This window comes from Camelina sativa, chromosome 10 (genome assembly GCF_030686135.1).
Source record: "Camelina sativa cultivar CO46 ecotype springtype chromosome 10, ASM3068613v1".
Lineage (NCBI taxonomy): Eukaryota > Viridiplantae > Streptophyta > Magnoliopsida > Brassicales > Brassicaceae > Camelina > Camelina sativa.
Window position 1 is genome coordinate 10,997,155 of NC_141889.1, and position 19,193 is coordinate 11,016,347.

General features: G+C 37.0%; 6 protein-coding genes and 2 pseudogenes across 6 annotated transcripts; 6 read left to right on the forward strand and 2 right to left on the reverse strand.

Annotated features, from left to right (window-relative positions):
- Nucleotides 1–190: 190 nt before the first annotated feature.
- Nucleotides 191–1,868, forward strand: LOC104718577 (bax inhibitor 1). Its single transcript, XM_010436342.3, has 6 exons — nt 191–372; nt 642–789; nt 870–960; nt 1,058–1,244; nt 1,343–1,498; nt 1,596–1,868. Exons 1-6 carry the CDS (start codon nt 262–264, stop codon nt 1,647–1,649), a joined length of 747 nt encoding a protein of 248 aa, XP_010434644.1. The 5' UTR covers nt 191–261; the 3' UTR covers nt 1,650–1,868.
- Nucleotides 1,869–2,087: 219 nt separating this feature from the next.
- Nucleotides 2,088–4,740, forward strand: LOC104720282 (bax inhibitor 1-like; annotated as a pseudogene).
- Nucleotides 3,546–3,948, forward strand: LOC147935988 (uncharacterized). Its single transcript, XM_087468972.1, has one exon. The coding sequence runs from the start codon at nt 3,598–3,600 to the stop codon at nt 3,862–3,864; it is 267 nt and encodes an 88-aa protein (XP_087325098.1). The 5' UTR covers nt 3,546–3,597; the 3' UTR covers nt 3,865–3,948.
- Nucleotides 4,741–6,925: 2,185 nt separating the features above from the next.
- On the forward strand, nt 6,926–10,589 carry LOC104718578 (GATA transcription factor 26-like). Its single transcript, XM_087468973.1, has 8 exons — nt 6,926–7,608; nt 8,139–8,522; nt 8,623–9,022; nt 9,109–9,181; nt 9,278–9,381; nt 9,462–9,651; nt 9,727–9,847; nt 9,933–10,589. The coding sequence occupies exons 1-8, from the start codon at nt 7,569–7,571 to the stop codon at nt 10,181–10,183; spliced, it is 1,563 nt and encodes a 520-aa protein (XP_087325099.1). The 5' UTR covers nt 6,926–7,568; the 3' UTR covers nt 10,184–10,589.
- Nucleotides 10,590–10,859: 270 nt separating this feature from the next.
- On the forward strand, nt 10,860–12,406 carry LOC109126837 (putative F-box protein At4g17565; annotated as a pseudogene).
- A 419-nt stretch (nt 12,407–12,825) lies between these two features.
- Nucleotides 12,826–16,075, reverse strand: LOC104718579 (large ribosomal subunit protein bL19cz-like). The gene is made up of 5 exons (XM_010436346.3): nt 14,405–16,075; nt 14,006–14,326; nt 13,684–13,770; nt 13,460–13,593; nt 12,826–13,103 (listed from the first exon to the last, which is right to left on the reverse strand). Exons 1-5 carry the CDS (start codon nt 14,432–14,434, stop codon nt 12,995–12,997), a joined length of 681 nt encoding a protein of 226 aa, XP_010434648.1. The 5' UTR covers nt 14,435–16,075; the 3' UTR covers nt 12,826–12,994.
- On the forward strand, nt 14,625–17,230 carry LOC104718582 (putative glycerol-3-phosphate transporter 4). Its single transcript, XM_010436348.3, has 3 exons — nt 14,625–16,193; nt 16,273–16,791; nt 16,892–17,230. The coding sequence occupies exons 1-3, from the start codon at nt 15,122–15,124 to the stop codon at nt 16,927–16,929; spliced, it is 1,629 nt and encodes a 542-aa protein (XP_010434650.1). The 5' UTR covers nt 14,625–15,121; the 3' UTR covers nt 16,930–17,230.
- LOC104718581 (uncharacterized) lies at nt 16,971–19,116 on the reverse strand. Its single transcript, XM_010436347.3, has 7 exons — nt 18,700–19,116; nt 18,234–18,322; nt 18,053–18,128; nt 17,838–17,887; nt 17,502–17,753; nt 17,372–17,410; nt 16,971–17,279 (listed from the first exon to the last, which is right to left on the reverse strand). The coding sequence occupies exons 1-7, from the start codon at nt 18,896–18,898 to the stop codon at nt 17,085–17,087; spliced, it is 900 nt and encodes a 299-aa protein (XP_010434649.2). The 5' UTR covers nt 18,899–19,116; the 3' UTR covers nt 16,971–17,084.
- Between the last annotated feature and the right edge of the window lie 77 nt (nt 19,117–19,193).

Genomic DNA, 19,193 nt, shown 5'->3' on the forward strand with positions numbered 1-19,193 from the left:
AGAAACGAACAACGAAAGTGACAGTTTCATGGGCTCGTAATAAAAGCCCATCCCAGCCTTTTTGGAGTGTTCTAAAGAATTCCCACGTTGACAAGGGTAGTTTTGAAATATCGTCAGTTGAGGGGTATTATCGTCAAATTACATACAGTGGATAGGAATTAGATAAATTAATATTGACTTGTTGACCTCTCTACAAAAAATATATAGAAAGTCTCGATTTTGGGGAACCGCATTTTCAATTCTCTCGAAGCAGAAGCAACAATGGAGTCGTTCTCTTCCTTCTTTGACCCTCAGAACCGTAGGAGTTGGAGCTATGATTCTCTCAAGAACTTCCGTCAGATCTCTCCGGCCGTTCAGAATCATCTTAAGCGGGTTAGTTATTTCTTCGGATCTGATTGATTCTCGTCGTCGTTGTTCCTCGAATCGTGATTCGTGATACGATTGATTTGGAATCGTTTCGTGTTTTAAGAGTCTAATTATTTCAATCTTCTATGTTCTGTAGATTCGCTTTGTTCTTTGATGGTGAAAATCGAATTGGAATTTTTTTTTTTTTTTTGTTCCTTTGTGTTGGTACTGATATAGTGAAGGGTTGTACTCAGTGTTGTTGATTCTATGTTTCGTTTGTGGAAATTCATCTGTAGGTTTATCTGACGTTATGCTGTGCTCTGGTTGCATCTGCCTTTGGAGCTTACCTCCATATGCTATGGAATATTGGTGGCCTTCTTACCACTTTCGGATGCTTTGGAAGCATGATGTGGTTGCTTTCCACTCCTCCGTATCAGCAATCATGTGGGTTTCATTCATCATTTTACACTTATTGTTTTAAGAGATGTATCCTTAACTCTTAGTTTTATTTTGCTTTAATGCAGCAAAGAGGCTTTCCCTTCTGTTCATCTCTGCTGTTCTTCAAGGTGCTTCAGTTGGTCCTTTGATCAAATTAGCCATTGATGTTGACCCAAGGTAATTGTTTTTATTATGTTTTTTTTTTCATGTCCTCTTAAGCAATTACAAATGTAATGTCTGTAGGAGCTGACTGTTGGATGTTTGTGTTTTCCAGCATCCTGATCACTGCATTTGTGGGAACAGCAGTGGCGTTTGTGTGTTTCTCGGTTGCAGCAATGTTGGCAAGGCGTAGAGAGTACCTTTACCTTGGAGCTATGCTTTCTTCTGGTCTGTCCATCCTTATGTGGCTGCAGTTTGCTTCTATGATCTTTGGAGGCTCTGCATCTTTCTTTAAGTTTGAGGTAAACTTTCTTCAATACCTAACAAGGGTACAGTTTTTTTTTTTGTATGTTCTTCATCGAAGTACTGACTTGTTATTCGTCTACGTTTTCATTGGCAGCTATATTTTGGACTCTTGATCTTTGTGGGATACATGGTGGTAGACACACAGGAGATAATAGAGAAAGCACACCTTGGTGACATGGACTATGTGAAACATTCTCTGACCCTTTTCACTGATTTTGTTGCTGTCTTTGTTCGAATTCTCATCATCATGGTAAGTGTCTCTCTTCAATCATTTGGTCATCTTTAATGGCACTCCCCATCTATAAGTATAACAACACATCAAATTTTCCCTTTCTTTTCTGGTGCAGTTGAAGAACTCTGCAGATAAGGAAGAAGAGAGGAAGAAGAAAAGAAGAAACTAAAACCACCAAAAGAGATTGTTCAAACAAACCAATAACCATCCTCTCTTTCCACTTTTCCCCTTTGACTCTTGACTTGCTAGTGTCTTTGTGATGACTAATACAACAAACATTAGACTGTAATTTGTAAATGACATGTGTAAGTGTCTGTCTCCTCTGCACTTCTGGATTTGGGTGTTTTCTCTACTGTCTATTTGTCTAATGTGAATTTTTTTAGCAAAAGGACAAAGTGATAAGTGTACATGTTTCACCAGTCTCCTCTCTGCATAGATATGTAATGCATCAGGTGTTGCTGTTGCAGCAGATTCAACGCCATTGTTATGGTTTTCTTTGTTTCGTCAGTTCACTCACAGTTTAAAAAAGTGGTTCTTTAATAAAGCCACTGAAAGAGACATGATGTCGACGAAGAGTTAACATGTATGTCGTTTCTTTATCTGAGATATGTCGAACTACGTAACGTTTTTTTTACTTGCACACAATCGACTGTATTGAAAAACTCATCCCGCCACTTTGGTGTGTTGTGCTGAGGAAATCCACGTGGACAAGGGTAGTTCTGGAAACTTGTAAAAAACTGGAACCGTATGTGTTTCCATATGGGAAGTCTCGTGCTGAACCATTTCGTTTCAATGCAACAATTTGTTTCGTGATCTCGTTTCAATTTTGTATTATTCTTGGTTCTCGTTGTTGTATTCTTGATCTTTGGTATCTATTAGTGAAAATAAACGCAGTTCTTTAAGAGATTTTAATTTCTTGGTGTTTCTTGATTCTATATTCATCGTCGTGTAGGTCTATCTCACGTTATGCTGTGCTCTTCTTGTGTCTGCGTTTGGAGCTTACCTCCATATGCTCTATAATATCGGTGGATAAGTAACTACTCTTGGATTCACTGGAACCATGTTCTGGTTGCGCTTCACTCCTTCATATGCACCATTATGTGAGTTTCGTTTCATCACTTAACACTTAAGTCTTTGACGATGTGCCCTAGCTCTTAATCTCTTACAATCTTGTTTCCTTCCTTAAACTCTATCCAATGTTTTCTTTTGATGCAGCAAAACGGCTCTCAGTTCTGTTTCTATATGCCCTTCTTAAAGGTGCTTCTGTTGGTCCCGTGATCAAGGTGGTCATTAATTTTAATTCAAGGTGTGATTTCTCTGTTCATGTCTTCAAAAAGAAACCCTCTGTACAAGCTTCTAGCTAGGATCTGACACAGTGTTGAATGCTTGTGTTTCCTTCTTTTTACCAGCGTCCTGATCACTGCATTTGTGGGAACACCAGTAGCATTTGCGTGTTTCTCTGCTGCAGCAATGTTGGCAAGGCGTAGAGAGTATCTTTACCTCGGAGCTTCAATTTCTTGTTGCATGACCATCTTTTGGTTGCTAAAAACTGCCTCTAAGATCTTTGGACCTTATGAAAGCTGGTGAGTTTAACAGTTTCAGTTTGGTGAGTTTGGACCTTATAAATTTGCAGTTTTTATTGTACCAATCCACCATATACTACCTTAACCCGGCTTGGGTAGAAGTGGTGGGTGAAATGAAAATTATTAGCTTCACATCTTCGGTTTCAAAACTTAAACAAACAAACACTACATTTACACAAGTCAACTCAAATTAATGTAACAAAGTTTAATACATCAAACTTAAACATGAGTTACATATTGAAACCAAATTTACAACTGATATGTTACTCTTCGGTTTATGAAATAGAATCTTGTTTCCTGATCCTATAAATTCTGATTTTCTTGTAATCCCAAAACCATCCCAAGCATCTAAGTCTAAAACAAAACCAAAAACAAAAGAAAAGGAAAGGTAGAAAAAAGGATTAATTAACAAGAAAGATGGCAAGCAAAACTGTTGTCAGACGACAAAAAAAAAAAAAAAAAAAAAACTGTTGTCTCAATCTTCTTAATTGTTCCCTATGTGCTGCCACTTTTTCCACTCAAGGAGTAGCTCAAATGCTTCCAGGACTTTTCACACCCGGCTCACCTATTGATCTTGTAAAATGTTGGTCGTCTCTCTTCAGTGTTGAAGGATGTGTGCTCGAGATCGCCAAATCAGTTTTCTCCGGAAAATTCGAAAATGTCGAAACCGCATGTTGCAAAGCGTTTTCGACCTTAGATGCCAACTGTTGGCTTCATATGTTTCCGTTGAACCCGTTATTCCCTCCTCTCCTCAAGGATAACTGCGCTCGCATTGTTCCCAACTCCCCTCCACACAACTAAGAGCAAGAATGATCGATGGTCTACACTTTTAAATTAGTCGGTAGCTCCAAATCAAAGTCTAATAAGTTTCAATGTTATTTTTTATTAGCAAAATCAAAATGTGAACGTTTATCTTAGGTATGCTCTCTATAGGTTTTCTCAATAAAGTAATTTTTTAGCAAAATCCATACAAAAGTTTCCTTATTTATCACTCTTGTCTATGTGTCTTGGTCACACAACTCACAAATATATGAGTAGAGTAGTGATGAAAATGGTTTATAAAGTCTTATCTCATTATTCAATAACCTATCTTAACCATCTCCTATAGATCCCAAACATTGGTTATTTCCGGTCTGTACCGAAATAGTAAGCGAGCGTTTTAACGTTATCCAGAACGAAGCAGAGTAACGAAGAAGGAAGCTTTTGCTAAAGAGTCATGGCGATGTTCTTTCGACATTTTAACAGTTTGGTGAGTTTCTGCATTTGTCCTCAAGAGTCATGTTTGAGGTAAAGACTTAAACTTCAAGAGGGAAGGAGAGAATTGTATGTTCATTGTAGACAAAACTTGTTTGTATATATATTAACTTACATTCTCATTTTGCAGCAATACCTTGGACTCTTTCTCTTTGTGGGATACATAGTGGTGGACACACATATAATAATCGAGAAAGCACACCGTGGTGATATGGACTATGTGCAACATTCGTTTACCTTTTTCACTGAGTTAGCTTCTCTGTTTGCTCGAATTATCGTCCTCAACATGGTACGTTCTTCTCTTAGATTCTTGATGAGTTTCATTGTTATCTATAATTAATGGTTCTTTAAATAACAGCACACTTCAATTTCTCTCTTTGGTGCATGCAGTTTAAGAAGATGAGGAAAATAAGAAAAAACTGAAACTGAAATCATCAAAGCAAATTGCTCTTTCCACTTCCCTTGACTACTTTCTGGCTATCATAGTAAATACATTAAACTCCATATTGTGTAAATGACTTTGGATTGTTTCCTGTCTAATATCAGAAGTTTAACAAACGTGACAAATTAGGAGAAAGGGTACATGTTTCAAGAACTATTCCTATGTAATGTCTTGGGGCAGACAGAGGATATGTTATATTTTGGATGGTTTAAATTGGGTACACAATCTGGATCTATATTTTATAGTTTTGAGTGGAAATAAAGATATTAGGTAGAATACTAGAATGTGACCACACTTTTGTCTACCTTAAATTTTGAAGATGCAAAAGTGATTACTACTAAATTATATAAGGTTGATGGACATTGTTGGCGTAGTAGACTAGTAGTTGTGTTGCTATTAGCGTATGAAAATGAAAATGAAAATTTGTGAGATTTGTAAAGCACGACTGGGGCATGACTTTTTTTTTTGTGTCTTTTACATCTAATCGCACTCCAAATTCTCAGCCGTTCGATCATCCTCCATCATTTTGCCTACACCTCTCAACACCATTTCATTATTACATTACCATCGTTTTTATATAAAAGAAAGAAAAAAAATAGATCAGAGATGTGATTGGCATCTGAATTTCTCTGGTTACTCTTATTTTAAAATTTGGTAAGACTTGTTACTCTTCAATTCGGTCTCTGACACACATTATTCTTCAATGTTTCGTAACTAATGCTCCATAACATTACCAATCACATTGGGATACATCATACATATTCCACAAAAGAAAAATTCATTGTATTACTTGTGTTTAAGATAATTTTTTTATATAATGTGATATATCTCAAAGTCAAAAACTCAGTGATTTAACTTTGTTTCGGTTTATTTCTTACGTTGAAATTTGTGTTGTTATTAGTACATTAAACTATTTATGAAACCAAAAAGAAAATAAAAAGAGTAAAGATCTCAAATTCATAACCATAGTACTAAAATGAGAAAAGAAATCTGAATATTATAATGAATCCACACGTATAATGTAAATGTATGGTGTTGTTGGTCTCGCATTAGTTCCTTAATCACATTCACAAATCACCAAAGATAATAAATAAAAAAAAGTAGGACCCAAATGTTTGAATATTATCTTTTACTAAATCAAACGGTGGAGAGAGGAGTTGTGTCCATGATCGTCATGGTGGACGGTGACTTTACATACCATTTCTTTCTTTTTTTCCAAACTTTGTTTCTATGACCAACAAAAAAAAAAAATGTATCCAAATTTTTAGTCCTAACTTATTAAAAAGAAAATAAAAACTCCCACTTAGCTTAAAAAAAAATTGATTTACCAGCTTCTTAATCTCTTTTATATAGTCGTTGACAAAAGAAGGCATGAAAATCTACCTCTCATTATGCTCTCTATATATGGACATATATAGCCTCGTAGTTAAATAACTTTCACATTTTGTCGATACATTATTTTTCTTGCATATACTTATATTATATATGAGTATGACCAATTTAGCAGCCTGTTTTAGAAGGTTATTTTTAACCTTATTTCTTTTGTTCAAACTTATCTCTATATATATACACATAGAAGAGTGTATGTAACATGTTTTCATGGAGTTAATAATCTTTTAGAAAGTAAAAAACAGCTTACTTACTTACCATTTGCTTTTTCTTTTCTTCCTCATTATTTTTGTTCTTATGATAGTCATTAATAGTTAATTGTCGTTATTATATATTCGTTGGAAATATCAATAGAAAAAACAAAAGAAAGAAAAGTCTATAGTCAAACAACCAGAGGAAGGAACCATAAGGCATAATAAGCAATAATATTCCTACTCCTACCCAAAAAAATTAATAATTAACCTTTCTTCATTCATTCATCATATTATTAAATCTCATAGATCTTGTTTATCTAACTAATGTAACTTTTTCTTTCTTTCTGAAATGAATCTCAAAGTTTATGAAAGGGAAGCTGAAACATTTTACTTCATAAATAACAATACAAAAAAAACAACAACAAAATGAAATTGAAAGTGGCCATTTTATGTCGACGAAAAAAGCCATTTTTATTTTTGTAAAATGAAACTGAAAGGGGGAAATTTTATTTTATTTTATTTTTTAAAAAATGAAAGGAAGCTGAAACAATTACTTCATTGTTACATAATAATAATGCAAAACAAAGCAAAGGAACAAAAACAATAAAAATAAAAAATACAAAAGAGAGGCCATTTTTTTATGTAAACACAAACAGTTTCTCGCTCTAAACCCTCAGAGTTTCTCTCTCTCTCTCTCTTCTCCTTTTTTTTTTTTTTTTTTTTCTCACAAAGCCATTTATTAGATTCCTCTTCTCTCAATTAGTCTCTCTTCTCTTTTCTATTGGATTGTATATTACACTGATAGCTCAAGGAACCCAATCAACAAAAACACAAAAAAAAAACCAAAAAAGAGAAAACAAAAGGATAACAAAAATTATCTTCTTGAAATTGTTCTCTTTTCTTGCTTTGATTTTTTCAATTTTCATAAAACTTATTTGGAGTTTTTATAAATTTTTATTCTTGAATTTTCTCACAAGATTATTTCTGGGTTCAATTTGCAGAAGAAAAAAAAACATAACCTTTTTTGTTTTCTGGGTTCTTTATAGTTTACTAATACTTCTGGTTTGTATATTCCAATTATAGTTCAATATTAAACACAAATTTTATAAACTTAAATTTCTTTCCAAAAAAAAAAAAAAAATCTCTTCTTGAAAGTCTATAAAAGTTGCAACTTTGCTCTCAAAATAACTTTTCATTTTTGGAAAAAAAAAAACAAAAGAGAGATTATGGGAAAGCAAGGACCTTGCTACCACTGTGGAGTTACAAGTGAGTGTCTCCAATTTCAGTTTGATGGATGTAGAAATTTTTTGTACGAGAATATTCAACTTTTTTTGTTTTCTGGGTGAGATGCCTTTTCTTTTTTCTGGGAAAATGGTTTTGATTATATGTTTCTTGTGTAACAAATTGTGATAATCATTGAAGTGATGCATCAAAGACTTCATTGAGTCAAGAATATGAATGAGCATTTGAGAATTATGTTCCTTTTTGGTTTGTTTCTTGTTGAAATGATCTTTAAAAACATGAATTTGTATGTGTGTGTGGAGTTTCTTGTGTTGTTGTCCTCAGTATGATTGGAATCAATGGATTAGACAAGAAAGACCTGATCTTGGGATCTGAATTTTGTTCTTTTTGATGTACAAAGACTTCAGGATGTTTGTTATTTGAGATCATTGTTCTCTTGATTGATTTGGAGTTTGAATTTGCAGTACAAGTGTCATTTCAAGAACTCTTATGTTGTCTTGATTTCAAAGCTCTAACTGCAAATTTGTGACCTTTTGTTTCTTCCATTGAAACAGACACACCTCTGTGGCGAAACGGGCCACCAGAAAAGCCGGTATTGTGCAATGCTTGTGGATCGCGTTGGAGAACAAAAGGAACACTTGTGAACTATACACCTCTTCATTCTCGTGCTGATGGTGACGAGAGTGATGATCATCACAGGTTTCAAAGAATGAAGAGCATTTCTTTAAGCTACAAGAACAAAGATACAAAGATGCTCAAGCGGAAAGCAATTCAAGTTAACAACATCATCATTAAAAGACCTGCCTTGGAATTCAATTATGGTTTGAAGAAGGCTGTGATAGAGGAGGATGCTAGTAATAGATCCAGTTCTGGTTCTGCTGTATCTAACTCTGAGAGCTGTGCACAGTTTAGCAGTGCAGATGGGAGTGAGTTAACAGGTTTTGATTACTTACCTTGTTCTTCGGTTCTAGCGTCAATTTGGGATTTGAAAAAAAACAGCTCCTTAGTGTCCATGTGAACTTTGTTTTCTTCTTTCAGGTCCATCTCAATCTAATGCGTGGGACACAACTGTTCCTTGTAAGAGGAGGACGTGTGTGGGCCGTCCAAAGTCCTCTTCTGTTGAAAAGCTGACAAAGGACCTTTACAACATTCTACAAGAGCAGCAATCGTCTTGTCTCTCAGTTTCATCAGAGGAAGATCTTCTTTTTGAGAATGAAATGTCAATGGTCTCTGTTGAGATTGGACATGGGAGTGTTCTGATGAAGAATCCCCACTCGTTTGCTCGAGAAGAGGAGTCTGAAGCCAGCTCACTCTCTTCTATTGAGAACAAGTCTTCCATCAGTGAAGCATACTCACATTCCGTGAAGCATGTTGAGATTGGAGCAGAGAGAGGTTCATACTATGGTGGAAAAGCAATAAAGCAAGAACAATTCAAGAGGTAAAATATTCATCAATATATTTTATACATTAGCTCGAAATTTAGTCAAGCAAGATAAAAAATGGATCCTTTTTAATTGTTGGCAGAACCAAGTCTCAAGCTGAAAGAGTGCATGTCCTGGGGAGACATAGTTCACCACTTTGTAGCATAGACTTGAAGGTAATTTCCAAGAAACTCTCACCAAGTCTGTTCAATAAGTTGAAGTAAAAATAAAGGGCTCTGGGACTATGCTTACAACAATAAACTTTATTGCAGGATGTTTTCAACTTTGATGAGTTCATCAAACAATTCACAGAGGAAGAACAAAAGAAACTGATGAAATTGCTTCCTCAGATTGACTCTAATATCCTTCCTGATAGGTTCAAACTGCATTGCATTTAACAGAACAAAGAAACCAGACCGAACAAAATTTCTCATCTGTCGTATTTTTCCTTTGCAGCCTGGGAATGATGTTCGAAAGTGCTCAGTTCAAGGACAACTTCTCTTTGTTTCAGCAGCTCATTGCCGATGGTGTCTTTGATATGTCTTCTTCCTCTGGGGCAAAACCTGAAGACATCAGGACTTTTAAAAAGCTTGCTTTGACTGATTTTAACAAATCTCGTTTGGTGGAAAGCTATTACCTCCTCAAGGTTCGGTGTACTCTTATTGAAACACTGACATAATAATAACCTTTGGCTAGAGATTCACTGGATATGTGACTGCAGGAACGAGAAAAAGAGACCGTCAATTCTGTTACTACAACTTCAAAAAGCTCAAACCCAAATGTACCTAAGAATATTGTAACCATTAAGAGGCGATATGAAGACCAAACCCAATTAAAGTCAGGTCAGTCTTGAGGAACATTTTAACCAGTCTTATTGATTCTGCAATCAATCTTTGTGGTTTGTTGATTTTCTTGTTTTGGTCACAGAGTCAAGGGGGCTAATGAGGAGCCCCAAAAGTGTTATAAAGATGAAAGCAAGCCATGAAAGCAAAGTTTTGACAGAGAACAATGTCTCATGCTTCAACCCAAGAAGCTTGGCTTCTGTGTTTGCACAAGAAGGTGGTGGCTCTGCAGTGTTTGGCTATGAAGGTAATTGCAGTTCCGATCAAGATCTCCTTCTTCTGGACTTGCCATCAAACGGTTCTTTTCCTCAAGCCGAGCTGCTTCACCAAATTTAAGAGGTCAAAGCTTCTTCAGACCTCATTGTGCTTCTCAGAGCTAAAGAAATGATTTTTAAGCTCTCTTGGTTGATGAGAGAGACTCTTAGGCTTTCTGAGATAACGACCAAATGAGGTTTCTGCTATAGAAACTGGAATTTGCAAACTTAAAAAGAAAGATTTTTATTTTTTAGTCTTGGGCTTCTCTTTGGGGTGGTTAAGTTTATAAAGGTGGGTCTTATATAATACATATATATACATACATACATGAAGCCTCTTCTCTTGCATCTCTTTCAGTGACCCTTTTTACTCTAAAGTTCCTTTTTTCTTTTGGTTTCTTTTCTTGTACTTTTAATTGCTACTGCATCTCTTTTTTTTTTTGTATAGGATGAAAAAGATACTGTAATATCATGTTAACCTCCCCAAATAGAGTCGTCCAAACTAGAAAAAAAAAATACCTCTTCTTTAAAGAAAAATATACAAATGTAAATTTAATTAGAGTTTCTTTTGATAACTAATTAGAATTTTTGCTGTATTTTTTTTTTTAAATATCCCTTTATCCTTTCACATGCTATATAACTTTAGTATGATATTACTACAAAAATATTGTGTCAATAAAATGATATTCCAACATACAATATGATTTTGACCCAAAATTATCACAATTGTGAGTTTGTGACTGATCAGCCAGAAATCGATGGCAAGCATTTCAGTATTTTGCTAGAAAAGTTTTACACAAGCTACGGGAGTAAAAAAAACACAGCGAGAAGGACAATTTAGTTGTAGGAATAATGGCAAAGTCCATTTTTCTATTTCTATTTTGAAGATAATTGTTACATAAAAAATAGGAATAACTTTTCCATTATTATATTTTCTATTTTGAAGATATATTTATGTTTCAAGATTCCAACATAAAAAACAAAAATTACAAGGAAATAGTTTCATAGTCTCGCTCAAATTAGGAGTTTGGGGATCTATCTATAGATAAGGAAGTACCAAAGCGACAAGAACCCTAGCCGTCTTCCAGTGATTCCCAAGTGGTCGGAGCTTTTGTCCGGACTTGTTACGAAGTATCTTCGAACGATTGAGTTTTTGAGTTTCACCAATCTTAATCGAGCAAAATCAGTTTGTAGGTCGTGAACTCTGCTTCGAGAGGGTGCGTACCCAAACGAAATCAGATTCCGTGGCTGATACTCTTCCCTCGGGATAATGAATCTAATAATAACAATAGCTGTGTTTTATTCGTTCCAGATGATAAAGACAAAGTTTACAAGACTCGAGATCTTGGTGTTGACTTTGCACATAGTCTTTGTCTTGCGACTTACGGTAGCTGGTTCTTAATGTTTGACGATCTTTGCGAGAGGATTGATCTACCACATTCACCCTCCCATTTTTCTCCTGACAATCTAAAACGATGCAACATAGCTTGTCTCTGGATAGACGACACAAGCAAAGATTACCTAGTTGTCTGGATCGTGGATGGCAGTATGATGTTTACTAAGAAAGGTGATAATATTTGGCGAGACGTTTACCTTAGATACCCTCCATTGTGTAAGAAAATTGTCTATAGTCACGAAGATAACAAGGTCTACACTTATTCTCGTTTTAATGATTTCCATGTTAGGGATTTCTCTAGTGATATACCACGCAAAGATGAGTATGCTCTCAGTAGTCTTTGTGATCAATACTACACTCTGGACCAAAAGGACTGTTGGCACGGGTCGTGGATACAGATTACAACAACAGTACCTGGAAAAATTCTGCATGTAGGCTGGATATTGCGTCGTTATGAAACCTGGCACTTTCACATCTACGAGTTCATTCCTCTGAAGCAGAGAATGGTAAAAATTGATTTTCTAGGTGATGAGGCTTTAATCTTGGACATGGGTTTCACTGTTGTCGCCAAAGATATCCCAGGGATCAGGAAAAACTCTATTTATTTCAGTAACCGCATGCAACCATCCCACAAAGGATACCGACCGTATTATATATATCTATGATCTCACCACCCAAACCACTGAAACTTTGCCACAATGTGTTTTCTCCTCCATGCTCTTCTCTGATGCTCGATGGTTCTTACCTGGATTCACATTTTAACTAGAGTTGTTTCCGCTTCGTGTTCCAAAGTTTTTTGGTTTTAAACCCACTACTAATCTCTTACTTTACTTTGTCCTTTGATCGTTAGTTTATTTGTAATATTATGCATCTGTTTTATTGTCAGTCTCCTACACATATCACTTACATATTTCAGTTTTCTTATTTTGTTACCAGTAGTAATTGGCTAGAACTTCGATGATACAGGTTTTGCAAAATAATAATTCAATTACTATATGATTCAAATCTCATTAGGAGGTAGAGAAAAACAAACAAATCATGATGGACATCAACCACACCCGAATGCAGTAATTAGCTATGCTGATTTATTCAATGAGACAAATTACGGTAATACACTAATAAAGATCGGTTCCAGTTCCACCTTCACAAGATCAAAATCAAGATTCTGTTTTTGTTCCTGAAGACCCTCAAGAGTCAAAAAAACCCACCAAACAAACATATGCAAAGAACACAGAATCATTCATACATATTTACTAATAAAGTATCCTAAATCCTAAAAGATCATCAATATATATATCACTCATCATCAAATTAGGACCAGGTCTACATTTATCAACGGAAAGTTCAACTAATCTTTGATTTACTTTCTCGCAAGAGTGTGCGCAGGCAAATGACTTACAGGCTCAAGAAGAAAGAAAAAAATCTTACAAAAACAGAGCACAAAGCGGAAGATTACTACTACCTCTGGAGGTCAAACACAGCACGGTTGATGGGTGTTCACTTGAAAGTGGACAGACGAGGAAGCTTGTCCCTCAGATAGTAAAGCCTTGCTCTTCTCACTTTTCTGTGACTCATCACTTTTATCTCTTTGATGTTGGGAGAGTATCTGTCAAATATCAAAAGATTAAGAGAATCAACACATACCAAACACTATTCTTAATTCCCACATTGTCTGCAAATAACCGAATATATTACAGGAAGTTTCTCGAGACTTGTATTTTATACAGTAAAATGAAAGATTAGAAACATGAGCAGACATGATAGTTGTCATAATGACTTAGATTGCCATAACTGGGAAGGTACAACAGCAACTAAAGACTTACTAACATAAACCTCTACACAGAGTCTAACTATTATTCAGGGAATTTACAAAGTACAAACTTGGATTTATTGAAAAGCCATGAGTCAACGTAACGGTCAGAACACGTGCAAATGGTAACTGGAGAGGAAAAAAAAACTCACATGGGAAACACGATTTCAACACCAATACCGGCTATGATTCTCCGAATCCGAATGGTAGTGTGTATGCCAGCGTTTTGTCTCGACATCACTATGCCTTTGTAGATAGATAGCCTACGTCTGTTCTCAGGAACTTCCTGCAAAGCCAAACACAATATCCCACCAATATCAAAAACATTCGATTCAATTGCATAACACAGAAGCTTCTAAAATATAAAACAACATACCAATTTGATTTCTACAATATCTCCTGTCCTGATTTCTGGAACAGGCCTCACTTTCTCTGATACCTCAATTGCTTTCTTGTTCAGTATCTACACAAACAACAGATAATGACACTGAATCTCCCCAAATTCCTGTAAGGTAAACCACAATTCAAGAAAGCAAGTTCCTTCAACTCAACACCTAACACTATTTTCACCCAATTCTATTCTAACATTTATCAATTATCCAATTTTTACACAGAGACTTACTGATTCCTTGTCGAATAGTTAGTAAAAACTCATAATTTGAGTTTTTACTGATAACAAAAAAAAAAAGTTCACTTACCCCCATGACGTCTCCGAGCTTGATCCTCGGTTTTCTCATAGGTTTAGCTTCACCAACTTCGACCACCTCTTCTACATTACCTTCCGCATCAGCAATTTCATCAACAGCAGCTTCTTCAGGTTCAGCTTCAGCGTTATCTTCAGCTCTAACGATAAACTCCTTTCTCACCTTAGTATCGAGAGAGAACCCAAATTTCGAACCGGAATGATTCAGAGAAAGCTTAGAAAACGAAGAATCCATTGATGGTGCGCATGATAGAAACGTAGAAAACCCTAATTTCTTCGACGATTGCGTAGGGTTTCTCGCTATCATATGCAATGCCTGAATCCACACTAATCAATTAATTGAAAACGCCAAATAAAATTACAAATTCCAAAAGCTTTCGTATGATAAGTAGACCTGAGGAAGACGATTAAAGCTCGTCGCCATAGCTGTGTGTGTACTTCTCAGACTACACTCGGAGAAATGGAGGGAAGCTAGTAAAAAAAGGACAGCCTTATCTCCTTTTGCTCTTGGCACGCGTGAGTGTGTGTCATCGCACGTGTGTATTGTTTTATGGGCCTTTATAGTGGGCCTTTAATATCCTATTATATAATAGAATATAGTGTACTATGATTTTATAAAGGGAAATATCTAACAGGCGGCAACTAATATTATATGGGAAATGACCCCGACCTGGCGACCCAGCAGGAGGGGGCTAAAATGATGATGAACCTATAATATATTTGGCCCACCAACACCACGTCGGTCACGCGCCGTCGCTTCAAGCGTACCAAAGTAGTCAACGTGGCGTGACAACTGTTGTTCTGCCTTTTGGCTCTACCGTAAATGAGTGGACACGTGTCACCTTTTCGCAGTTCGCGTCGTGTTCCATGATTCTTCTACCTATCTCTATCTCTCTCTATCCCTCCCGCCAACCTCTCTCTCCCTCTGGTCTCTCTTTCTCTCTCAATCAAAAATTAAATTCGTGATTCTGATTTCTCAAAAACGCTAATCCATGGATTTGTGTATTTGATTTTTTTTTTTGATCCGTCAAAAAGCTTCATTCTTTCTTGTTCCCCCTACCAACCCGATTTATTGATTTGCTGGTATCATTTGTTGTTGTGTGTGTGAAAAATGGCGATGAATTCGAAGAGGAAAACACCACCTGGGATTTTGCTTGTTAGGAGAATCAGAGGAAGAAACTGGAGTCCTAAGACGTTTCGTTACGCGATTCTGTTGATTACGTTCATCGCGTATGCTTGTTACCACGCTTCTCGTAAGCCAAGCAGCATAGTGAAAAGCGTTTTACACCCTGACTCCAGCACTAGGCCACCTCAAGAACACAACAAGCTGTTTCCATGGCCTGTGGGTAAAGTCTTTGTGGAGAGAGAGATTGATGTAGATGAGGTTCTGTTGCATCGCAAGTCTGGTAAAGGGTGGGAGCCGTTTAATGGGAAGGATGGGACGTCTAGGTTGGGAGAGATTGATGTGGCGTTTCTTGCTTGTTACTCTATTGGAATGTATGTTGCTGGACATTTGGGTGATAGTTTGGATCTCAGATTGTTTTTGACTTGGGGAATGATTGGGAGTGGGTTTTTTGTTGGCTTGTTTGGTATGGGTTATTTCTGGAACATTCATGCGTTTTGGTTCTTTCTTGTTATGCAAATGGCGGCTGGGTTGTTTCAGGCGACTGGATGGCCTTCGGTTGTGGCTGTGGTTGGGAATTGGTTTGGGAATAGGAAGAGAGGGCTTATAATGGGGATTTGGAATGCTCATACTTCTGTTGGGAACATTTGTGGTTCTTTGATTGCTGCTGGTGTTCTTCAGTATGGTTGGGGATGGTCTTTTATAGCTCCTGGTTTTGTTATGTCTCTAGGAGGAGTTCTTGTTTACTTGTTCTTGGCTGCTTATCCTGAGGATGTTGGGTTTCCGGATATCAATTCTAATTCCGGTAAGTTCATTAAGAGGAAGCGAAGCGTTGAAGAAGAAGCAGAAGAAGAAGTAGATGAAGGTTTAGAGGCAGATGTTGAAGGTGAAGGGGGAGGATCGTCAGGGCCAGGGTCAGGGTATGAGAATAAAAGAAGTGTTGGGCTTTTGCAAGCTTGTATGATACCTGGTGTTATACCGTTTGCATTGTGTCTCTTCTTCTCGAAGTTGGTTGCGTACACGTTCTTGTACTGGTTACCGTTTTATCTGAGTCAAACACGTAAGTTTTGCTTGTCAAAATTTCTGCAGAGAACAAATGAGTTTTTAGACAATGTATCTGACTTACTCTTATTTTGCAGCTATTGGTGGAGAGTACGTGTCTGTGAAAACAGCAGGAAATCTCTCCACATTATTTGATGTTGGAGGCATCGCAGGAGGGATTCTTTGTGGTTACATTTCAGACAAATTTAGAGCAAGAGCTACAACTGCAGCAGCATTCATGTACGCTGCGATTCCAGCAATGCTTGTGTACCATTCCTATGGAGGTGTCTCTCAGACAGTCAACATCCTCCTCATGATGGTGGCTGGTTTGTTTGTCAATGGTCCTTATGCACTCATCACAACCGCAGTCTCAGCTGATCTTGGAACGCACAAGTCTTTACAAGGTGATTCAAGGGCGCTTGCGACTGTGACTGCGATTATTGATGGGACTGGATCTGCTGGTGCGGCTTTAGGTCCACTTTTGACAGGGTTTCTTTCGACTTTGGGTTGGCAAGCTGTGTTCTATATGTTGGTTGTTGGTGCTCTTTGTGCTGGTTTGCTTTTGACCCGTCTGGTTATTGCTGAAATTAGAGAGAAGCTTGGATATGTTGATGAAGGTAATAACCAAATTTCCTTTTTGAGTTTTGTTTTACTAATCAACGTGAACCCAATTGCAGAAAAAATTGATCCACAATTTTATCTTCGTTTGTTTTGCAGTTCCTGCGTCTGAACCACTGTTAAACGAGAGAAGATGATGTAGAACAGAGCAGCAGGAGAGTCAGTATGAACTAAATTGTTTGCGCAAGAGTTTTGTTCTGTTATATAACTGTGAGTTTGCAGAGGTTCTTTGTATTCTGTGTTTTTGTCAGATATTGTGATTTTTTTTCTCATAACAAATGAAGGAATTGGCTTACAGCTTTCTTCCTCTATTTCTTCTCTGTTTTCTACGACACTCAAAGCAATCATTGCATGGTGGTGTTTCGTAATTGTAAGGAGAAACTAATTTGAGTTTTTCGGGTGAAACTTTGAGATCTTCTATGATTATCCTTCGAAGCTTTTCGTTCTCTTCCATTACTTCATCAATGAGTTTCTGATGTTTCAGCACCTACACAATCAATTTCATACTGCTAACCATGGGCTAATGTAATCCGATAAAGTGTAACAGAAAGAAACTTGAAGTCAAGAATGAGACGATACCATTTGAAGCATTAAGCTCTCTGATTCTAGTTGTGTGACCTATCAATGTCATGAAACAAAAGATAGTTCAACAGACGGCTTTCGGAGATCAAAGCAGAGAGGCGGAAACTTTCTGTGATAGAATCGTTACCTGTCGTTCTTCGGCAGTTGTGTCCTGTTGTTTCAGAATCGGGTTGTCGAGAAAACTGTTAATCACTTTCTCAGTTCGAGTACCAAACGTTCTTGAATCAGTAGAGGACGCTTTTTTCTTGTAAGATGTATCTGTGTCCACATGTTTCTTCTGACCGGTTATAGATGGAGACACCTGGTCTTCAGTCTCAGTTTGGCTTGAGGTAGTTTCACTCGTTCTTCCAAGTTTAGTCATTAAGTTGGATGCAGTTTCCTGGGGATTCATACGCATGGTTTCATGTGAATGAACAAACTGGTTATTAAGGAGTAGGACACTTTCTGAAAAACTGGTACTTACCATAATAGAAGCTTGAAGTTTGTGTATTGCACTTGGTTTCACTGCGATGCCTGTCAATGATTGATAAAAGCTAAAGACAATCAGAGAGCGATAGTTCAAACAAGCAAATCAAGGGATGCTTACATAACCAACAAATCTAAGTAACTCAAAATGGAAGAGCTTTTGGAACAAAATGAAGAAACAAGTAGGTTTACTTAATCATAGTGGAAACATACCAACTCCAAAACCATGACCAAAGCCAACTCCACAGCCAACACCTGCTTTAATGTTCCTAGCTCCCAGCTTCCTCAACTAAAAGATAGCGCATGTACATAACCAGTTTCAGAAGAGCATAATGCAGGAGGATCAAAATGAGCACGAGTAAATCGAAAAAAGACAAGTTTGTCTATACTGTACAGCGTTATTCACGTGGTGCGTGGCCCCTGAAAATACATCGGTTGCTCCTCTAGCTGAACGCATAACTTCCCCCACCATTGGAATACTACCTGATATGTAAATCATAACAACAACATCAATACCGGATTAGTAATCTCCCACAATAATGATGCTGTGTGAGCCAGCCAAACCAAATTACACACAAGGTTTTGGACTATGAATGATAGATTAATACTGCTATCATTCCCGAGACTATCTGATTGAAACATAGTCTACAACAAATAATATAACCTTCTGATCCTAGTTTAGACAGATTGGTTTGGATAAAGTACAAAATGGCTATAAAACGAACTGAACAACAGACCTTAATCATTAGTGGCAAGCAATACTCTAAGAATCAAAGCAAAATTCCATAATCAGGTCATCTTGACCATTCACGGTCTCCCTCACACCTCAGAGACGCAGCAAAAAAGGAAAGAGAGTATACCGAGATTCAAAGGTGCTCCAGTGCCGATACCAACTCCACAACCAACGCCAAATCCCGTGAAGACTTGAAGAGCTTTGAAAGCAAAAGGATTCTCAATTTTAATCCCCCCATTCGAAAACCCTAATCTTTCCTTCTTCATCACCACACCATTGCTGCTGATCCTTCCACCGCCGCCGCCTCCTCTGCCGCTTTCCTCCATCTCTATCAGTCTCTCTCTGTAAGTCGAAGATACGATAAATGGGGAGTTTAAGAGAAAGCTAAGAATCTTCCATTGATTTGATTTCCCGCCTGTTTTCAATCGCCATAGTTACCAAACTGTTGATTTGATAAAAAGACTCATCAGAATTCAGAAATGAGAGAGAAGATGATGATTAGGCGTTTTGTGAAGGTCAAACCAACTTTTTCCGTCTGGTCGTCGATGAGAAAATAAATAATGGGCCTTAGTTATAAGTTAGGCCCATACATTGTAAAATACAAAAGAAATTAAAATTTGC

Excerpts from the sequence above, each read along its gene's own strand:
- LOC104718577 (XM_010436342.3), top strand. The coding sequence starts at position 262 with ATGGAGTCGTTCTCTTCCTTCTTTGACCCTCAGAACCGTAGGAGTTGG. Across the intron at positions 1,245-1,342 it reads CATCTTTCTTTAAGTTTGAG|CTATATTTTGGACTCTTGAT; the intron begins GTAAACTTTCTT and ends TTTCATTGGCAG. Across the intron at positions 1,499-1,595 it reads TTCGAATTCTCATCATCATG|TTGAAGAACTCTGCAGATAA; the intron begins GTAAGTGTCTCT and ends TTTCTGGTGCAG.
- LOC147935988 (XM_087468972.1), top strand. The coding sequence starts at position 3,598 with ATGCTTCCAGGACTTTTCACACCCGGCTCACCTATTGATCTTGTAAAA.
- LOC104718578 (XM_087468973.1), top strand. The coding sequence starts at position 7,569 with ATGGGAAAGCAAGGACCTTGCTACCACTGTGGAGTTACAA. Across the intron at positions 9,023-9,108 it reads AAGCAAGAACAATTCAAGAG|AACCAAGTCTCAAGCTGAAA; the intron begins GTAAAATATTCA and ends AATTGTTGGCAG. Across the intron at positions 9,848-9,932 it reads CCAAACCCAATTAAAGTCAG|AGTCAAGGGGGCTAATGAGG; the intron begins GTCAGTCTTGAG and ends TTTTGGTCACAG.
- LOC104718579 (XM_010436346.3), bottom strand. The coding sequence starts at position 14,434 with ATGGCGACGAGCTTTAATCGTCTTCCTCAG. Across the intron at positions 13,771-14,005 it reads AGCTCGGAGACGTCATGGGG|ATACTGAACAAGAAAGCAAT; the intron begins GTAAGTGAACTT and ends TTGTTTGTGTAG. Across the intron at positions 13,104-13,459 it reads GTTGAAATCGTGTTTCCCAT|ATACTCTCCCAACATCAAAG; the intron begins GTGAGTTTTTTT and ends GATATTTGACAG.
- LOC104718582 (XM_010436348.3), top strand. The coding sequence starts at position 15,122 with ATGGCGATGAATTCGAAGAGGAAAACACCACCTGGGATTTTGCTTGTT. Across the intron at positions 16,194-16,272 it reads GTTTTATCTGAGTCAAACAC|CTATTGGTGGAGAGTACGTG; the intron begins GTAAGTTTTGCT and ends CTTATTTTGCAG. Across the intron at positions 16,792-16,891 it reads GCTTGGATATGTTGATGAAG|TTCCTGCGTCTGAACCACTG; the intron begins GTAATAACCAAA and ends TTTGTTTTGCAG.
- LOC104718581 (XM_010436347.3), bottom strand. The coding sequence starts at position 18,898 with ATGGAGGAAAGCGGCAGAGGAGGCGGCGGCGGTGGAAGGATCAGCAGC. Across the intron at positions 17,411-17,501 it reads CAACTGCCGAAGAACGACAG|GTCACACAACTAGAATCAGA; the intron begins GTAACGATTCTA and ends TGACATTGATAG. Across the intron at positions 17,280-17,371 it reads AGAGCTTAATGCTTCAAATG|GTGCTGAAACATCAGAAACT; the intron begins GTATCGTCTCAT and ends TTGATTGTGTAG.